General features: G+C 36.6%; 1 protein-coding gene across 16 annotated transcripts in view; it reads right to left on the bottom strand.

The window, feature by feature from the left end:
* Nucleotides 1-14,067, bottom strand: part of ADAM22 (ADAM metallopeptidase domain 22) — a 127,925-nt gene that overhangs the window by 34,197 nt on the left and 79,661 nt on the right. For all 16 annotated transcript variants that reach the window (XM_038123214.1, XM_038123205.1, XM_038123228.1 and 13 more), the window contains exons 8-15: nt 11,646-11,716; nt 11,069-11,143; nt 8,959-9,030; nt 7,798-7,964; nt 5,783-5,867; nt 5,251-5,341; nt 3,378-3,429; nt 1,373-1,472 (exon numbers count right to left, since the gene is read on the bottom strand). In XM_038123214.1, the coding sequence (XP_037979142.1) occupies nt 1,373-1,472; nt 3,378-3,429; nt 5,251-5,341; nt 5,783-5,867; nt 7,798-7,964; nt 8,959-9,030; nt 11,069-11,143; nt 11,646-11,716 (713 nt within the window). The remainder of the gene's footprint in view (nt 1-1,372; nt 1,473-3,377; nt 3,430-5,250; nt 5,342-5,782; nt 5,868-7,797; nt 7,965-8,958; nt 9,031-11,068; nt 11,144-11,645; nt 11,717-14,067) is intronic.

Genomic DNA, 14,067 nt, shown 5'->3' with positions numbered 1-14,067 from the left:
TAAAAGCAAATTGGATAACCTTTCCCCAAAGTCATATCATCCATCCATTCATTTGAAAAGAGCATATGTTCAATCTGCTCCAGCAGTCATTGATGTAATTTTTGGGATTGTAGCACTGCCAAACACTGCACCTTGTCACATCAGCTTTCCTTTATCTCATAATGCTTGAAAAACAAAAACAAGTTTGTGTCTCACCACCCTTGCTAGGAAACACATCTTTGACAGCATTGTTAATTAGGCAGACATCCATTGACAAAACCTTTAAACCAACCCAAACCACAATACATAAAAGAGACTAAATCCCCCTGGCCTCCACATCTAACTCACGTTTCTGCATGCCATCCAAAAAAAAAACAAAACAAAAAAAAACCTAAAGTGCTGCCAAACTAAATTGAAAGGAGAGTAATTGGGGGTCCTTCCAACTGACAGATGTGTAAATGAACACAATCAGTAAAATAAAACCAAGTAAGACACATTACACTATATAAAATATACACTCAGCAAGTAAATACATCCACCAGTATTTCTCCTCCTTTAATGGGATGGAAAAAAGCAAGCTTCTAAAACTCAGGTACATTTTAAATAAGAAATTTTATATCTTATTAATGAATTACAGTGCTTTCTCTCCACTTTTAATAATATACTCTTTCATCAAAAGAGACCTTTAAGAGATAAGCATGCTCAGCTTGTCCAGATTTGATTTTTTTCTTTCCTTCTTTAAGTTTTATTGAAATTCTGTGGTTGTCAGAAGATGCACTTTTTTCTCACATTCACCAGAAGGAACATACATCACTCCTGAATTGACCTTCTTCTCTTCTACACCTGTGACCACTTCAGTTACCAGATAAGTCTTTTTTTCACACTGGACTGTCTTTCTGCCTTAACCTCTTTTCCTTTGCTTGTTGAAAGACAGCCATTAAATACAGGTTAACATTAATTATATATAGAAAAGAGTCAAGATCATTATCCTGCTTGCTTTACATTTTAACACATGCTTCAGTAAATGGAGCAGGAATATACCAGAACACTGCTGCAAATCCTGCATTGCAGACCTGTTGTAAATACAGAATTGTACTGTATTCACAATATTCAGAACAAATTGTGTGAGGGATGATTCTCGATCAGAGGCTATGGATACTCTACTGGACATGAAACCACTTTATTAGAAATTTATTTTAAAGTAATTTCTTAACTACCATGAACTAAAATTATCTACTTACACCCATATGTTACCAGAATAGTTAGAACTTAGAGAGAACCAGAACTATCAAAACTACAGGCATTTTTCCACCATTATAATTTTCATTTTTCTTGGTTTCATCAAAACTAGCAATAGAATAGAAATAACATTAAACATCAATGTAATGCTTACTTTGGTTGGTTTATTGAAAAGGCAGGCTCCACCTCCATTGTTTAAAAATTCATGATACTCTTCAATATCACACTCGGAGAACTTGCTTGGAAGATAGTACCTAAAGGAATCAGGTAGAAGGATTACTTTCTCTGGTGCTTTTTACCCTGTATTTTCTTTTTTCCAAACAGAAGAAATACAACGTTATACCTCAGAAAAAGGATGATAACACGCTGTTCAGAATCAGAGTGACTATCTGTTTTTAAGTCTATCTGGGTATTCTATTTCTTTCTATTTGAAAATCCTTCCAGTAAATAACAAGAAAGATTCAACAATGACACGAAGCTCATGGAATGTGAGAAGTCTAGAATATTTCACTAAGTTTTTATCTGCCAAAAAGTGCAAATCTGATTACAGCGTGTAGTTCGCATAAGCGTGACTTGTTCCACTAACAGACCTGATCTCAGAAATACATTTATTTCCTCCCGTACAAACGGCAGGAGAAAAAGACAGCTTATAGTTTGTTTCTCTCTTAGAGAAAATGGTTCCCCTGACCCACAGAATTTTTATATAATAGAGTTATGCCATTTTAAATATGCTTCTAGCAAACACCACCTAACATTTCAGCTTCCCTCTGTGTCATGTGTCCCACTCAGTAAATTTCAATTGAGTACAGAGTGCCCCTGAAGCACTGTGCCCCACCTAAAAACAATGTGATGCAGAGAATCTTTGCATGGATCCTTTTCACATGGAAATAACTTTTCCCAAGGCAACTGCAGTGATCTTTATGTTCAGGTCCATAGTCATGAAAGTACTTATGCTTCAAGGAGATTTTGGAGTCTCAAGGGCTTTCCTCTATCAGCACACCACTGGATATAAAAATATTAGCCAAAGTGGTACCCTGCACTGCTGGGAGAGATAGCTTCCAAAACATAATTGGCCTTTTCCATCTGTAATGCTCATGAATTTGGTCTAAACACTACAGAGGCTGTGGATTTCACCGAAGTTCAGCAATAAGCTAGGTAAATACAAGGCTTTTTCATGTACCAAATTATGTGAAAGGTCTGAACTTCAGATAAAGAATTTAAAGGCCCTAACATGGGAATTTATAATTTTTTTAAAAATCAAAAATGCCTCTCAGACTGGCTTTTTAACTTACCAAAAATCAGAAAAATCCTACCAGGTATGTTTTCAGGTATTCTAAGATGAAAAGGGCACACATTCACACTTTCAAAGAGGCTTGAATGAGACATACTTCTTTGCTCAAAATTTTTCTAACCACAAAGCTATTGTGAAAATTTGTGGATCCATCCAAAATTAATTAAAAACTGAGCCCTGTCTATATCTAAAACTAGAATACAATGTAATTCATATCTAAAACTAGACTACAGTGTAATTCATATGCATGATAAAAGACAAGCCTGTAATAAAAAGAGTTAGGGTCTGAATATACTTCAGAAAGCATCAAATTTCATCCACCAGCAAAAATTCACTGATTCACCAGTCATTATGTTAAAATCTTCCCAGTGACACTACACATGGGACTGAACATACTCAGCCACCAATGGGGGCAGTTTTTCTAACAATATCACACAAACTGTGCAATAAAAAATTATAGAGATGGATGAAAAATTCCAGAAAACACTGAAAATGAGACATGCCTCAGAAATTTGATTATAGGATTTCAAGAATTAGGGTGTGTAATTGTTTCTACAACTCAATAGCAATCTTGCATGAGAAAATAAGCTATGCCTGCTTTTGCTTCCCTGGAATGACCTGACTTGACTGTTGAGCCTTGTGCTTTCCAGGTTAAATCAGCATTCACCAAAAATCCTCACATGAACTCACATATTCTCACATTTCTTTGAAGGCATCTCTGTGTGGTACATACCTAATACTTTACTTTCTGAAAACTGAGTAATCAAAAATATTCTGCTGAACCACAAAAGAGAAAAGTTTTCACACCTTTCCTTTATGAAAACTTCCTGTATGAAAAACATGACTTTTCTCTAGTGAAATGTCTTACCCCATATCTCCCATTATGCATCCAGACCACATGTCCTCACACTTACATTCACCTGACAGAAAAAAAAAAAAAGATTAAATAAAAAGTTACATCTTGAGTCTTGTGAGTCCAAAATAATACAATTCTTATCATAAAAAGCACATTGTACTCAATTTCATTTCATATTTCCAGACAAATTGGAAAGAATAATTTGCTGGTTTATTGCACACCTTAGTTTAAGTGTATCAGTGCACCTTGCCAAAATTTTTAAAAACTCTACATGATTCTGTGCAATCCTGAGCTTTGAAAATATGTCCTGTTTTTCTTTCCTTCTCTTAAAGGAAACTTCAGTGTTAGCCTTCTGCACTTGCAAATCATGAGTCAGCTTTCTCATCTCCTGTGTGATGATAGTCATTTCCCAAATTTTCAGAATTAATAAGAAAAAATCATTTTACTTTTTTTTTTTTTAGTTCTCTTCTTTGACAATGGTAACATGATTTTGAAAATCTTCCCTTGGAAAGCCCCAAACAATAATTCAGACCAAAAAAAAAGAGCATGGAATGATCAATAAACACAAGGAAGTACAGCAGGATCTATCAGCTTCTTCCTCTGCTCTCCCTCCCTCCCTTCTTCCCTCCCCTGCCTGCCTCCTTTCCCCATGTCACTCCCTTTTGCCCTGCCAGCTAGGATCACTTTGCTCTGGTCTCAATCCTCCTCTTTCAAAGCTGTGTCTTGCTTTAATCTCAGTAGAAATGCTTTCCACTTGCATGTTCCATAATTTCTTTTACTGTAGACACGAACATCAGTTTATTGCTTCCATTTTAGAAGTACAATTAGAAGGGAAACAAAGCTCTATCTACCAACTGTGTTCTCCTCTCTCCTTACAGTGTCTTTTCTCAGCCATAAAGAAAGGGAGTCACCACTATTATAATTTTCACTTTTACCCTGCCCCTACATCCACTCAAAAACTATGTGGCTGGAAAATGATTACTGAACATGCCTGTAGGATAGACCATCAGTCCGACATTTCTCAGTATTTTTAAAAATAAAAAACCCTTTAAATGCAGCTGTGTCTTTGCATTATATATTGTCTTTACAATGCCTGAAAAAAAATCCACTAATCAATAGAGTAATTTATCTTTTTAAACGTAGGCCACATAAGCACACCCAATCCAGCAAGTCCGCACTCCTCTTCATTACCTAAATTGTTTCAAAATTGTATTTTTATTTTAATCACATCAAGCTGGGACTTCATATAACATGGAAGCAGGAAGGCAAGGTGCTTGTTGTGGGCACAATGGTGGGGATTAAAGCATTGCAGGTAAGCAGGAATAACTAAGGAGCTGAATACCAAGGTTACAGCAGAGAGATGGTAGCTGTAGGGTAGCAAATACTGGATATTTGGGTAATCTACAGGAGAATCAGGGGATTTGGGTAATCTATAAGAGGAAATCAATCAAGGAAAGCATATAAAAAGATGTATTGTTTGAACTGTTCTATATAACAGTACTGAGAAAGCTCCTCATTATACCCTGATCTATTAATGCATATTCCCACCCTTGTGTCATAAGATGGCAGCCATTTGGTCTGTAGGTGGGACACCAGTCTCCTTGAATTGAATGGAAGTGGCAGGCACCTTTATGGTCTATTTTGGATAAAATGGTGACACCAGTGCTATCAGGAATTACAAGCAGGGGGACACTAGAGCATTCAAGTAGAGGAAAATTGGTATGTCAGACCCTTCTCATGTTACTGCAAGAAATAAAAATATTTCAATATTGTGAGAAACAGAAGGAAAAAGTATATATCAGAAAGACACTAATAAGACACTGAAAAGATCCTCCACTTTTTAAGATTTTTCTCCTGAGAGAGAATGAAAAAGCAAATAAATTACCACTTAGAAGTTTTCTTCTGTCTGAGAAAATGCCAATATTTTGGGCCAAGGTCTGTGCCAGGGTAACTGCCATTAAGTCTGGCTTTCCAAACTGAAAGAAACAAGTAAGGTGGGAAAAATAATTAGTAACACACAGGTATCTCATATTCAAGTGAAGCTTTTTTTCATATCAAGGCAAAAAAATGCAAAATCAGATAACACAGTGTTAGAATTCTTACTGCAGGGTAGCTAGATGAAAACTAAACACTGGCTTATAGACAAGCTAAGTAAGAGAAATTCTGCTTCTCTCTTGGCATTGTGGCTAGAAATATGAATGGCAGTGTATTGCAGAATATGTTTTAAAGCATATTTGAAGTGTATTGACTTTATTCACTCGTTACTCTTCATTGAAGTGTCCCTTCTATAGAGCTGTAGTAAGAGTCTACATCAGCAAAAAAAAAAAGCAAAATATTTTCAGGAACATGTCTGCACTAATAAATTCCCTGCAGATAAATTGCCATCACTTTTTGTTCATACCAGTATCCCCACCTACCTCATTCACACCTCCGCCTTTCAGCAAGGAGCAGATTCCACCAGTGTGGGCTACACCACTTCGACTGCTCTGAAATCGACTCCCCCTTTGACAAAAATGAAAAGAAAAAGAAGTTTATTCTGCTCAATCCACAAGTTTTGCACCTGCCTATTCCAGTATCTCCCTTCTGATTTCCAAATGGCATTTGCAAATGCTGGATGCCACCACTACACTGCAAATTATGCAAAAACAAATGGGAAAAACAGATAACCACTCACAAACCTCACATGACAGGTTATCTCCAGAAAACTTATACTATCTTCCCTTCCCTCCTCCTTTTCAGACTACCTTATATGAGAAGAATTTTGCCAAACTATCTGGATCTGCCCAGCCTCTTGTTTCTTGACATTCTACTGCAGTGAGTACTTGCTGCTGGCACATGCTCCAGGCAGAGTTCAGGAGAGGCCACCATGCTCCCAATGCATGGGACTAGTAAAATGACATGTGTCTAATTGGGCAGTGCTGATGTGGTAAACCTCAAGGGGAGAGGCATTAGCAGAAGATGCAGAGGTAGGTGAAAACTCCCCGGAACTACAGCCAATCTCATCCAAGGAACAGATGCACTCTGAGCCTAAATCTAATCACCTCTTTGGTGCTGACCACATCATCATAAATGACTGCCAGTTATTGGAGACAAAATATTCTCTGCTCCACCTGAGAGTAGTGATCCATCCAGCGAATTATTTTTCTCACATGAGAGGAGAAAACCATCAAGAAGGATCACAGTGGGCTAACTGTGGTAAAGGTGGAAGCTCATTTGTAACCACTGTACCATGACAGCAGCTACCCCCACCTCCCAACCTAGCTGTGTCTCACTCACAGACACAATTTCAGAAACTGCTGCTTCTAAACAATCTATGAAGGCAATACCACAATAACCATTGGTGGTGGGGCTATGGACAGCACTGGAATTAGCATTACAGTAGTATCCAGAGTCCCAACCACAGGCCAAATCCAGCTTTCTTTTGTCCTAGTCAATACATACACATTCACAAGAACCAGACTTCCCCCTCAAAGACTTTACAATGTCACCAGAGAAGATACAAAAAGGATATGAGAAAACCTGATTCCCATTTAAGAGATGAAGATCTGAGACACAGAGAAACCAAAATCTGCAAGCACCACTTTGCAGATCTTACTAGCTTTCTTCAAGGCAGAAATCAGTGGCAGTAATTAGGTACATGCAAAAATTCTGAGGGTGGATACCAGGCTTGGGTATCCTGGAACCCTACTGAAGTCATGTGAAGCAAGGTGTTTAGGTTAAGTTTATTCTTACAGGCTCCTAAAACAGTCAGCAGAGAGAAAAAAGGACTCCAACAGAGATATTCATCTGGCATGTTGTGTGTGGATCAAAAATCTCAGCCACATATGTCTCCAGTATTTTTGTAAATATATTTTATTATATCAATCTTATTTTCAAAACAATTAAGATACTTAGAGAAAAAAAAAAAACATTCCTTTCAGTTTAGTATTCTTATAGCTCAAATGTCTTGGGAGAACAAACTGTTTTGAGGATCTGAAACACTTCAGTAATCCTGCAGCATGCAGGTCATTCAACAAAGTAAAGCAGGCCATAGTGCACTTCAGCAGAAAACCTCACTGGTTTCAAAACCAGTGTTCTGCTTTTAAATAATCCATGCTCTACTGCTGAAGAAGTCAACCTCTGAGGTGGAACCATGCATGACTCTTCAGATAGCTGCACTTGTGGAGTAGGTGGTTGCACAGAATAACAAAGGATTACAGCGCATGCAGCTCAGGCTTAGTGTGTTAAAACTAAAATAAGAGTCAAACCTCTAGTTGCACTGGCAGGCAGTTTGTGCATTAATTTTTTTCCCACCTCCCCATCCCAAACTTTATTTTCTGAATTATTGTGGATAACACACTCAACAGAAAGGAGATGCATCAGCCACTTGTGAGAAGCAACCCCCAAGGAAAGAAGAAACCCCAGTAATATAACATCACACAAGGTTACGTACGAAAAAAGGTGAACTGCGTCACTTTTCTCTCTGATAAAATCCCTCCTATATTTCATAAACTCACGTAGAGTCACCAAGGGGTTTTCAGATATGGTGAACTTGTTATCAGTAGCCCAGGTTTCCATGGCAACCAATACTATCCTGGTGTTAAGTTGTTCTTTATATATCTAGTACATTAACAGAATGAACAAATATATTATGTCAAATAGAACAAAGATGAGGCTTACCCCTTTTTTCATAGGTTGCATTTTTACATAACTAAATATTTAGTTTATTCTAGCACACTTTGCATTCTTGTAGGTGATTTTATCTCCCTTAAAACCAACAAACATAAAAACCAGGTAAAACCAAAATTTTAGGCCTAATTTTTCACTCAGTTCTCTTAGCCTAAACAGGCAGAGGTACATAGAAGAAAAATGTGATTTTTGAAAAATTACTACATTCCAAATAGTTCAAAGATTTGAATTTAATGGGTCTTTTATAACAGCCAGATCACCCAATGACACACAAGGGCCTTCTTATGAGGAATAATGATCTATAAAACCATAATTTTTCACTGTTACCTGTCTACAGGAGTATTTCAACTCCTGCTGTCTGAATCACAAAAAAAAGGGACATCCTTTCAATGCTGCATTAACACTCCACATCAAATACTTTCAAGCACTTTCTTCTTCTAGGAATACTTTTCTTTTTCTAGTACTTTGCTGTGGTGAGGTGCAAGAGCCAGCAGCTCATCTGATTTATCATATAAATACAATCCACATAGTTCACCTGAATTTCCCTATTGTAACTCATTTATTCAAGTGCACTTTTTCTGGAGAAATTTTAATGCATTAGAATTTCAGATTGTCTTTTGGGTTTAAAGTTGTCAAAACAGGGATCCCGTGCTAGAAATTGTCATATCTAAAGTGTTCTTTAAAACTCAGACTCAAGGGATCAATCCAGCAGGATACTTAAACGTTTAAAGCCACAAAATAAAACCCCTCTGATGCTTTATATTAGACAAAGCCTCTAGAGGTGAATGATTGTGGTAGTAGATGAAAATTTGCAATCTTCACATACATTACTATTGTTACACCATGAACTGACAACTCCTGCATCTATCGTCAGGAGAATCTTATGGCTCATCTCACACAGAACATATAGTTGAGTGATACTTACCAAATCAGCCATGTTCACAACTGATTTAGCATAGCTGTTGGTATGGCCGACTGACAAGCGGTGCTTTTTACACTGTGAAAAAAGCACAGACCAGTAACAGGTACAGATTCAGAAAAACAAATCCATTTCCAAAACATCATGAAGTAAAAAGCAATTATATCAACAATTAAGGCCCTGCACAAGGTTTTGTCTCTTGTGTTGAGTGTAATGTTTATAACCAATAGTAGAAAATTGCTCAGAAATGCACATTACTGATACACTTTACAACAGCTGTTGTGAGGATGAATTCTTCTTTAGAAAGTACCCTAGAATCTTTACTAGAAAATGATATAAGAACAGTAACATTCTGTTACTGTCTTCATTATCATTATTGTTGCCAATTTTAAAGTTAATCACAAATGCCAATGCAGAAGTTAGCAACAAAAATGTCTGTAACTGAGACTCCTTAAGATGCGTTATCCCTGCATCCATGTTTTAATCTATCAGATTCCCTTTTTTTTTCAATTTTCTCTCTTAAGCTGTTTTCTGGTTTTCTTCTTGTATAGTTGCACACTCTATACAGCCACAGTAACTGGTTCAAACCACTTCAGCAATCAAACTCCAATGGCAACTTTACTGAAATTTGTAACGCAGTGTTATAAAAATGGCACTAGAAACAGCTCTCCGGGTACTCCTATTTTCAGGAAAAAAAAACAGTTATGAATGAGCACCATGGGCATGAAAGTCACAGGTATCTCAGAAGAATTTAAGACAAAGTGTACAAGATTTTCAGAAATGTTTTGCCATCTTGTGCTCCATGATGCTTGATTTTTGAATGAAAATTGTCCATATTTTCTGGAAGCTAGATCTTTTAGTGGGCAAGAAGTTTTCCACAGCTAGGACATAGGACAAGCATCCTTTCAAGCAGAAATGAGGGGAAAACCACAAAAACCAAGGAAGTTAAGCCCACATTTCCTTCTCACAGAAGGAAATTATTTGGCTTCTTTGATCACTGGCACTCACCTCAGAGAATAAACTCCTAACTGAACTGACTCTTGCAGTAGCTATGATTAGAAAAAATTAGGAAACCTTGTCCTTGAAGAAAATCTGCCTGAACAAATAGGAGGATCCCAAGGGAAATTTTGTGGCTTCAGGTCTTCAGGATCAAACACAGTTACACTGATTTAAGGAATTTTCATCCAAAAATATTTATTTTAATCCAAGAATTTATTCCTGTGTTCCCCAAACTGAGCTGGTGGAGGAGTACACTGTCTAAGGACAGAGGCACACTTTTGGTACACTTGTACGCTCTCACATCTGTTTTTGCTAATTCAGGTATTGCATGAGGGAATTGCTGCATATTACAGAAGTAGACAAGATTTATAGAAATATTTTGATTTTAAAGCCATAAGGGACCATAAAAACAGCTAATGTCACCAGATGTATGGGCACTACCAGGCTGAACTTTATCCAGTTACTTCAAGAGGAAATCCTTTGTTTGTGTTTGAAGCTACTTTTGAAAACTGCAAGTGATGAAGAATTTGCCATTTCCTTTGATATTTCCTTCATTAAATGATTAATAAATCATCTTCACTGACATAAATCTGTGCTTTCTCCCACTTGAGTCTGGCTTTTCTTCAATACACTGTTATTATGTGTTTTTCCACTATGTTAAAAAACCCATCGCATTCTCCCAGAGAAAGTATGAAAGTTTTAAAAAATCATTTTCTCTACATTGATTGGGATGCATCAAAAAAATCTAGTCTCTGTTAATCTCCCTATTTTCACCAGCTGCTGCACAATTGAAATAACTGCACTATGGATTGCTGAGTGCCTGTAACTAAGAAAAATGCTCAGGAAAGCCACAAAGAAAATTACCAGCTTAAGTCACACTGACATTTGTTAATTTCTGACCCTTCTTTCTGATCCTCAGGTCTAGTTACATTCTTGGTGAAATTAACTTGCCAAAATTCAAAACCAACTTCATCAATGGTTAATGAGACCATAATCTTGTCTATTAAGGACATACTGAATTTATTCCAGCCTTATAGTGTTCTTTATTGTTATGCTCTCTGGATAAATTAAGACAATTTGATGTTAATTGTAAGATGTTGAAATGTGTCAGTCTTACCATTAGATGATCATTTACAATCATCAACTCAATGTATTTTGTTTCCTCTTCAACTTTACGTGGAATCTGACGAACCTGTGGAGAGAATGTAACTCTAAGAGAGTCTAACAATACAGAGAGAGTGTAACTGGTAACAAACATCTGCACTTAGTGGCTTCCCTACTTTATTGAACAGGGAATGAAGTCTCTGTTTAGAATTTTTTTTTTTTTTGAAACAAAATAAAGCAAGATAAACTAGCTACCTGTCACTATTGCAACATGTTAAAAAATATATAGGTTTTATTATGGGAGTTTCTGATAAAACTATACTCAAAATGAGCAAAATTATTTTGCCTAGCTTTTTATTTGCCATATAGCAGTATTTAAAAGTTTCCTAATTCTTCAAGTAGGCAATGTCCAAGAGAACCCATCAATGTTTAGCTTACATTAGATACCTCTTTTTGTATTAGCTGTATTGATATAGAGATCTCATGCCAAACCAGCAGGAGCAGCAGGACTCCATCTGGACAAATTAACTCAGCAGACATGAAACAAACTTGATGGCACATTCCTTATAAACAAGCATATTGGCACATACCTGCCTTTTTCTTCTTTTGTGTCTTGGCCTTACAACAAAATCCTGTGATGTAGTATTCATCTGCCAGAATTCTAAGCATAAAACACAGACAAATACATGGAATATTTACAAAAATATAGCCCAGCAATTAGTGACCCTGATGCAACATGACAGTAGTATGGCATTCTTCAGCACTTCAGATGCAGCAACTCATTTTTTCAAGTTTCCAGCTAGAAGGGAGGCAAGACTACAGATGCTTCCCAGTAACAGGGCTCATATTAAAAACTCTACTAGTGATAATCTGGGTCTGTTGAAACAGATGATCTGTGGGTGTCACACTTCAGAAAGCACAGCAGATGTTCTATGCCAAAACTTCCCCAATACTGGGCATGAAATATTATTAGCATAGTGCTTCCATGGAGTGAATCACATTTTCAGGAATTCAGCAGACATTCACAGAGCTCTTGCAATAGCTACCTAAATTAATAACAAGAGCATGGAAGGCAGAATTAATGCTTTAAGACGATTATATTCACAAAGCAAAATATGTCAGAGTTGGGAGAAACCTTACAAGATTTTGGCAATCCTCACTACCAACACAATATTCCTCCCTGCTAATCCCTCTGTGTCTTTAACTTCTTAAATTTCTAATCATAAGCATCAAGTAGTTTATTCTTTTGCCAAATCCTTTTCACCAAATCTATTACTAGCCCTTCATGGAAAAGGACACAAGCAGAAGATAACACTTGCTCTTGCCCTTTTAAATGTCCAAGAAGTAATTTTCCATCTTTAATTTTAGATTCATAGTCCCTGCCTCTCTTTTCCCTATGCAAAACAAAGCTCTTTCCTTATCTTGTATAAATGTGTTTGCTATTCGCATAACCCCAAGAAGATCTTTTTGATTCATGAAAATTAAATGTTTGCAGTTTCTTAGTTTGTAATAATGTCTTTCTCCTTTCACTGCTTTGCCTCTTTTGTGCTTTCTGCAGCTTTGGATGTCCTTTGAGTTTCAAGGAATTGAAAACTTCTTTCAGTGTTTCAGTGATTTTACCACTCCTGCAGAGAAGTAAATAGTCCTATAGTGTTTATAGGATACCCCTAAAGTGCTATAGGATTGATGGAACTGTGTAAATTAAGGGACTTCCAGTTCACATATCTTTGTACACCACTTCTGCTTGTTTTACAAATTCCTGAGCAGTTCAGTTTTGCTGGTGAGACACCAGCAAAGTTTCTCACTGCTTCACTTCCTCCTGTACATTAATTGTACCATTTCTGCACAAGGTTCAAAAATTGGATTAAAAACCATGCTAATAGGAATTTGATAAGGCTGCTATATCAGCAAAATCTTAAAACACATAGCTGAGTTGCCCATCTGACAAGATATTGCCAGGCCTAAGTGATAATCTTAATCAGGAGTGGCAGATTACTAATAAGGCAAACCAGGAAAACAAAGCATGACTAACTGGTATTGTCTTGGGTAAATTAGGGACTATGGTGTCATTTTGGTATGTGAGGTTTGCAGATATCTTTTCACGGAGCAACATAGACAATCACAGGCTCTCTGCTTAAAAATGTTTTCATGGTTACACCAATGGACTTCAGGACTTTCTTCAGAAAAAAGACCAAGGATAAATTAAATCACACACAAGCTCCTTATTTATTAGTTAAAGACCTGCAGACTAGTTTAGATACTCAACTTGATCTCAACCTATCATTTTTGATTTTATAACATGCTTAATGAAACTAGTAAAACTAACACTTTTCAATCAATCAAATAATAATTTACAGTATGTATACAGGGTCTCAGATAACTTTACCAGCAAATGTGATAATTTTACTCACAATCAGAAGTCAATCATCTCTAAGGGAATTGATGCAGACATTACCATTACCACATTAACACTGCCTTATAACTCACAAGATGGATAAATGCACACAGGTTGCATTTCCAGCCAAGAACCCTCAGGCAAAAGAACATGACCAGCAAAATCACAGGCAATGTCAATAGTTGAGAGAGCCTAGCAGATATTTTGATGGGAATATATTACCTCAAAAAAAAAAAAACAAAAAAAAAAAAAAACAAATGTAATGAAGATTCACAAAATCATAGAATCATCTTGATTGGAAAAAGATTGCTAAAATTGAGTCCAACCATAATTCTAATACTGCCAAGTCCCACTAAATCATGTTCCTAAGTGCTGTATCAACATATTTTTCATGTGATCCCAAAAGAAAAGGACATCTGTTATGTATTATTTGAAAAACAGCACCTTTGATAACATATTATTATCTAAAACCATGCCAGGGCACTGTAGATCTCAACAGAGATTGTGAAAAAAAAACCCAAAAAACAGTCTAGTAAATACAAGATCAAATGTTCTAAGCATGCCAAGTCATCTGCCCAAGCTTCCTTATTTAAAATCCTAATTATTTTTCAGACCAT

This window comes from Motacilla alba, chromosome 2 (assembly GCF_015832195.1).
Source record: "Motacilla alba alba isolate MOTALB_02 chromosome 2, Motacilla_alba_V1.0_pri, whole genome shotgun sequence".
Taxonomy (NCBI): Eukaryota; Metazoa; Chordata; class Aves; order Passeriformes; family Motacillidae; genus Motacilla; species Motacilla alba.
This window is presented reverse-complemented; position numbering and strand designations above follow the sequence as displayed.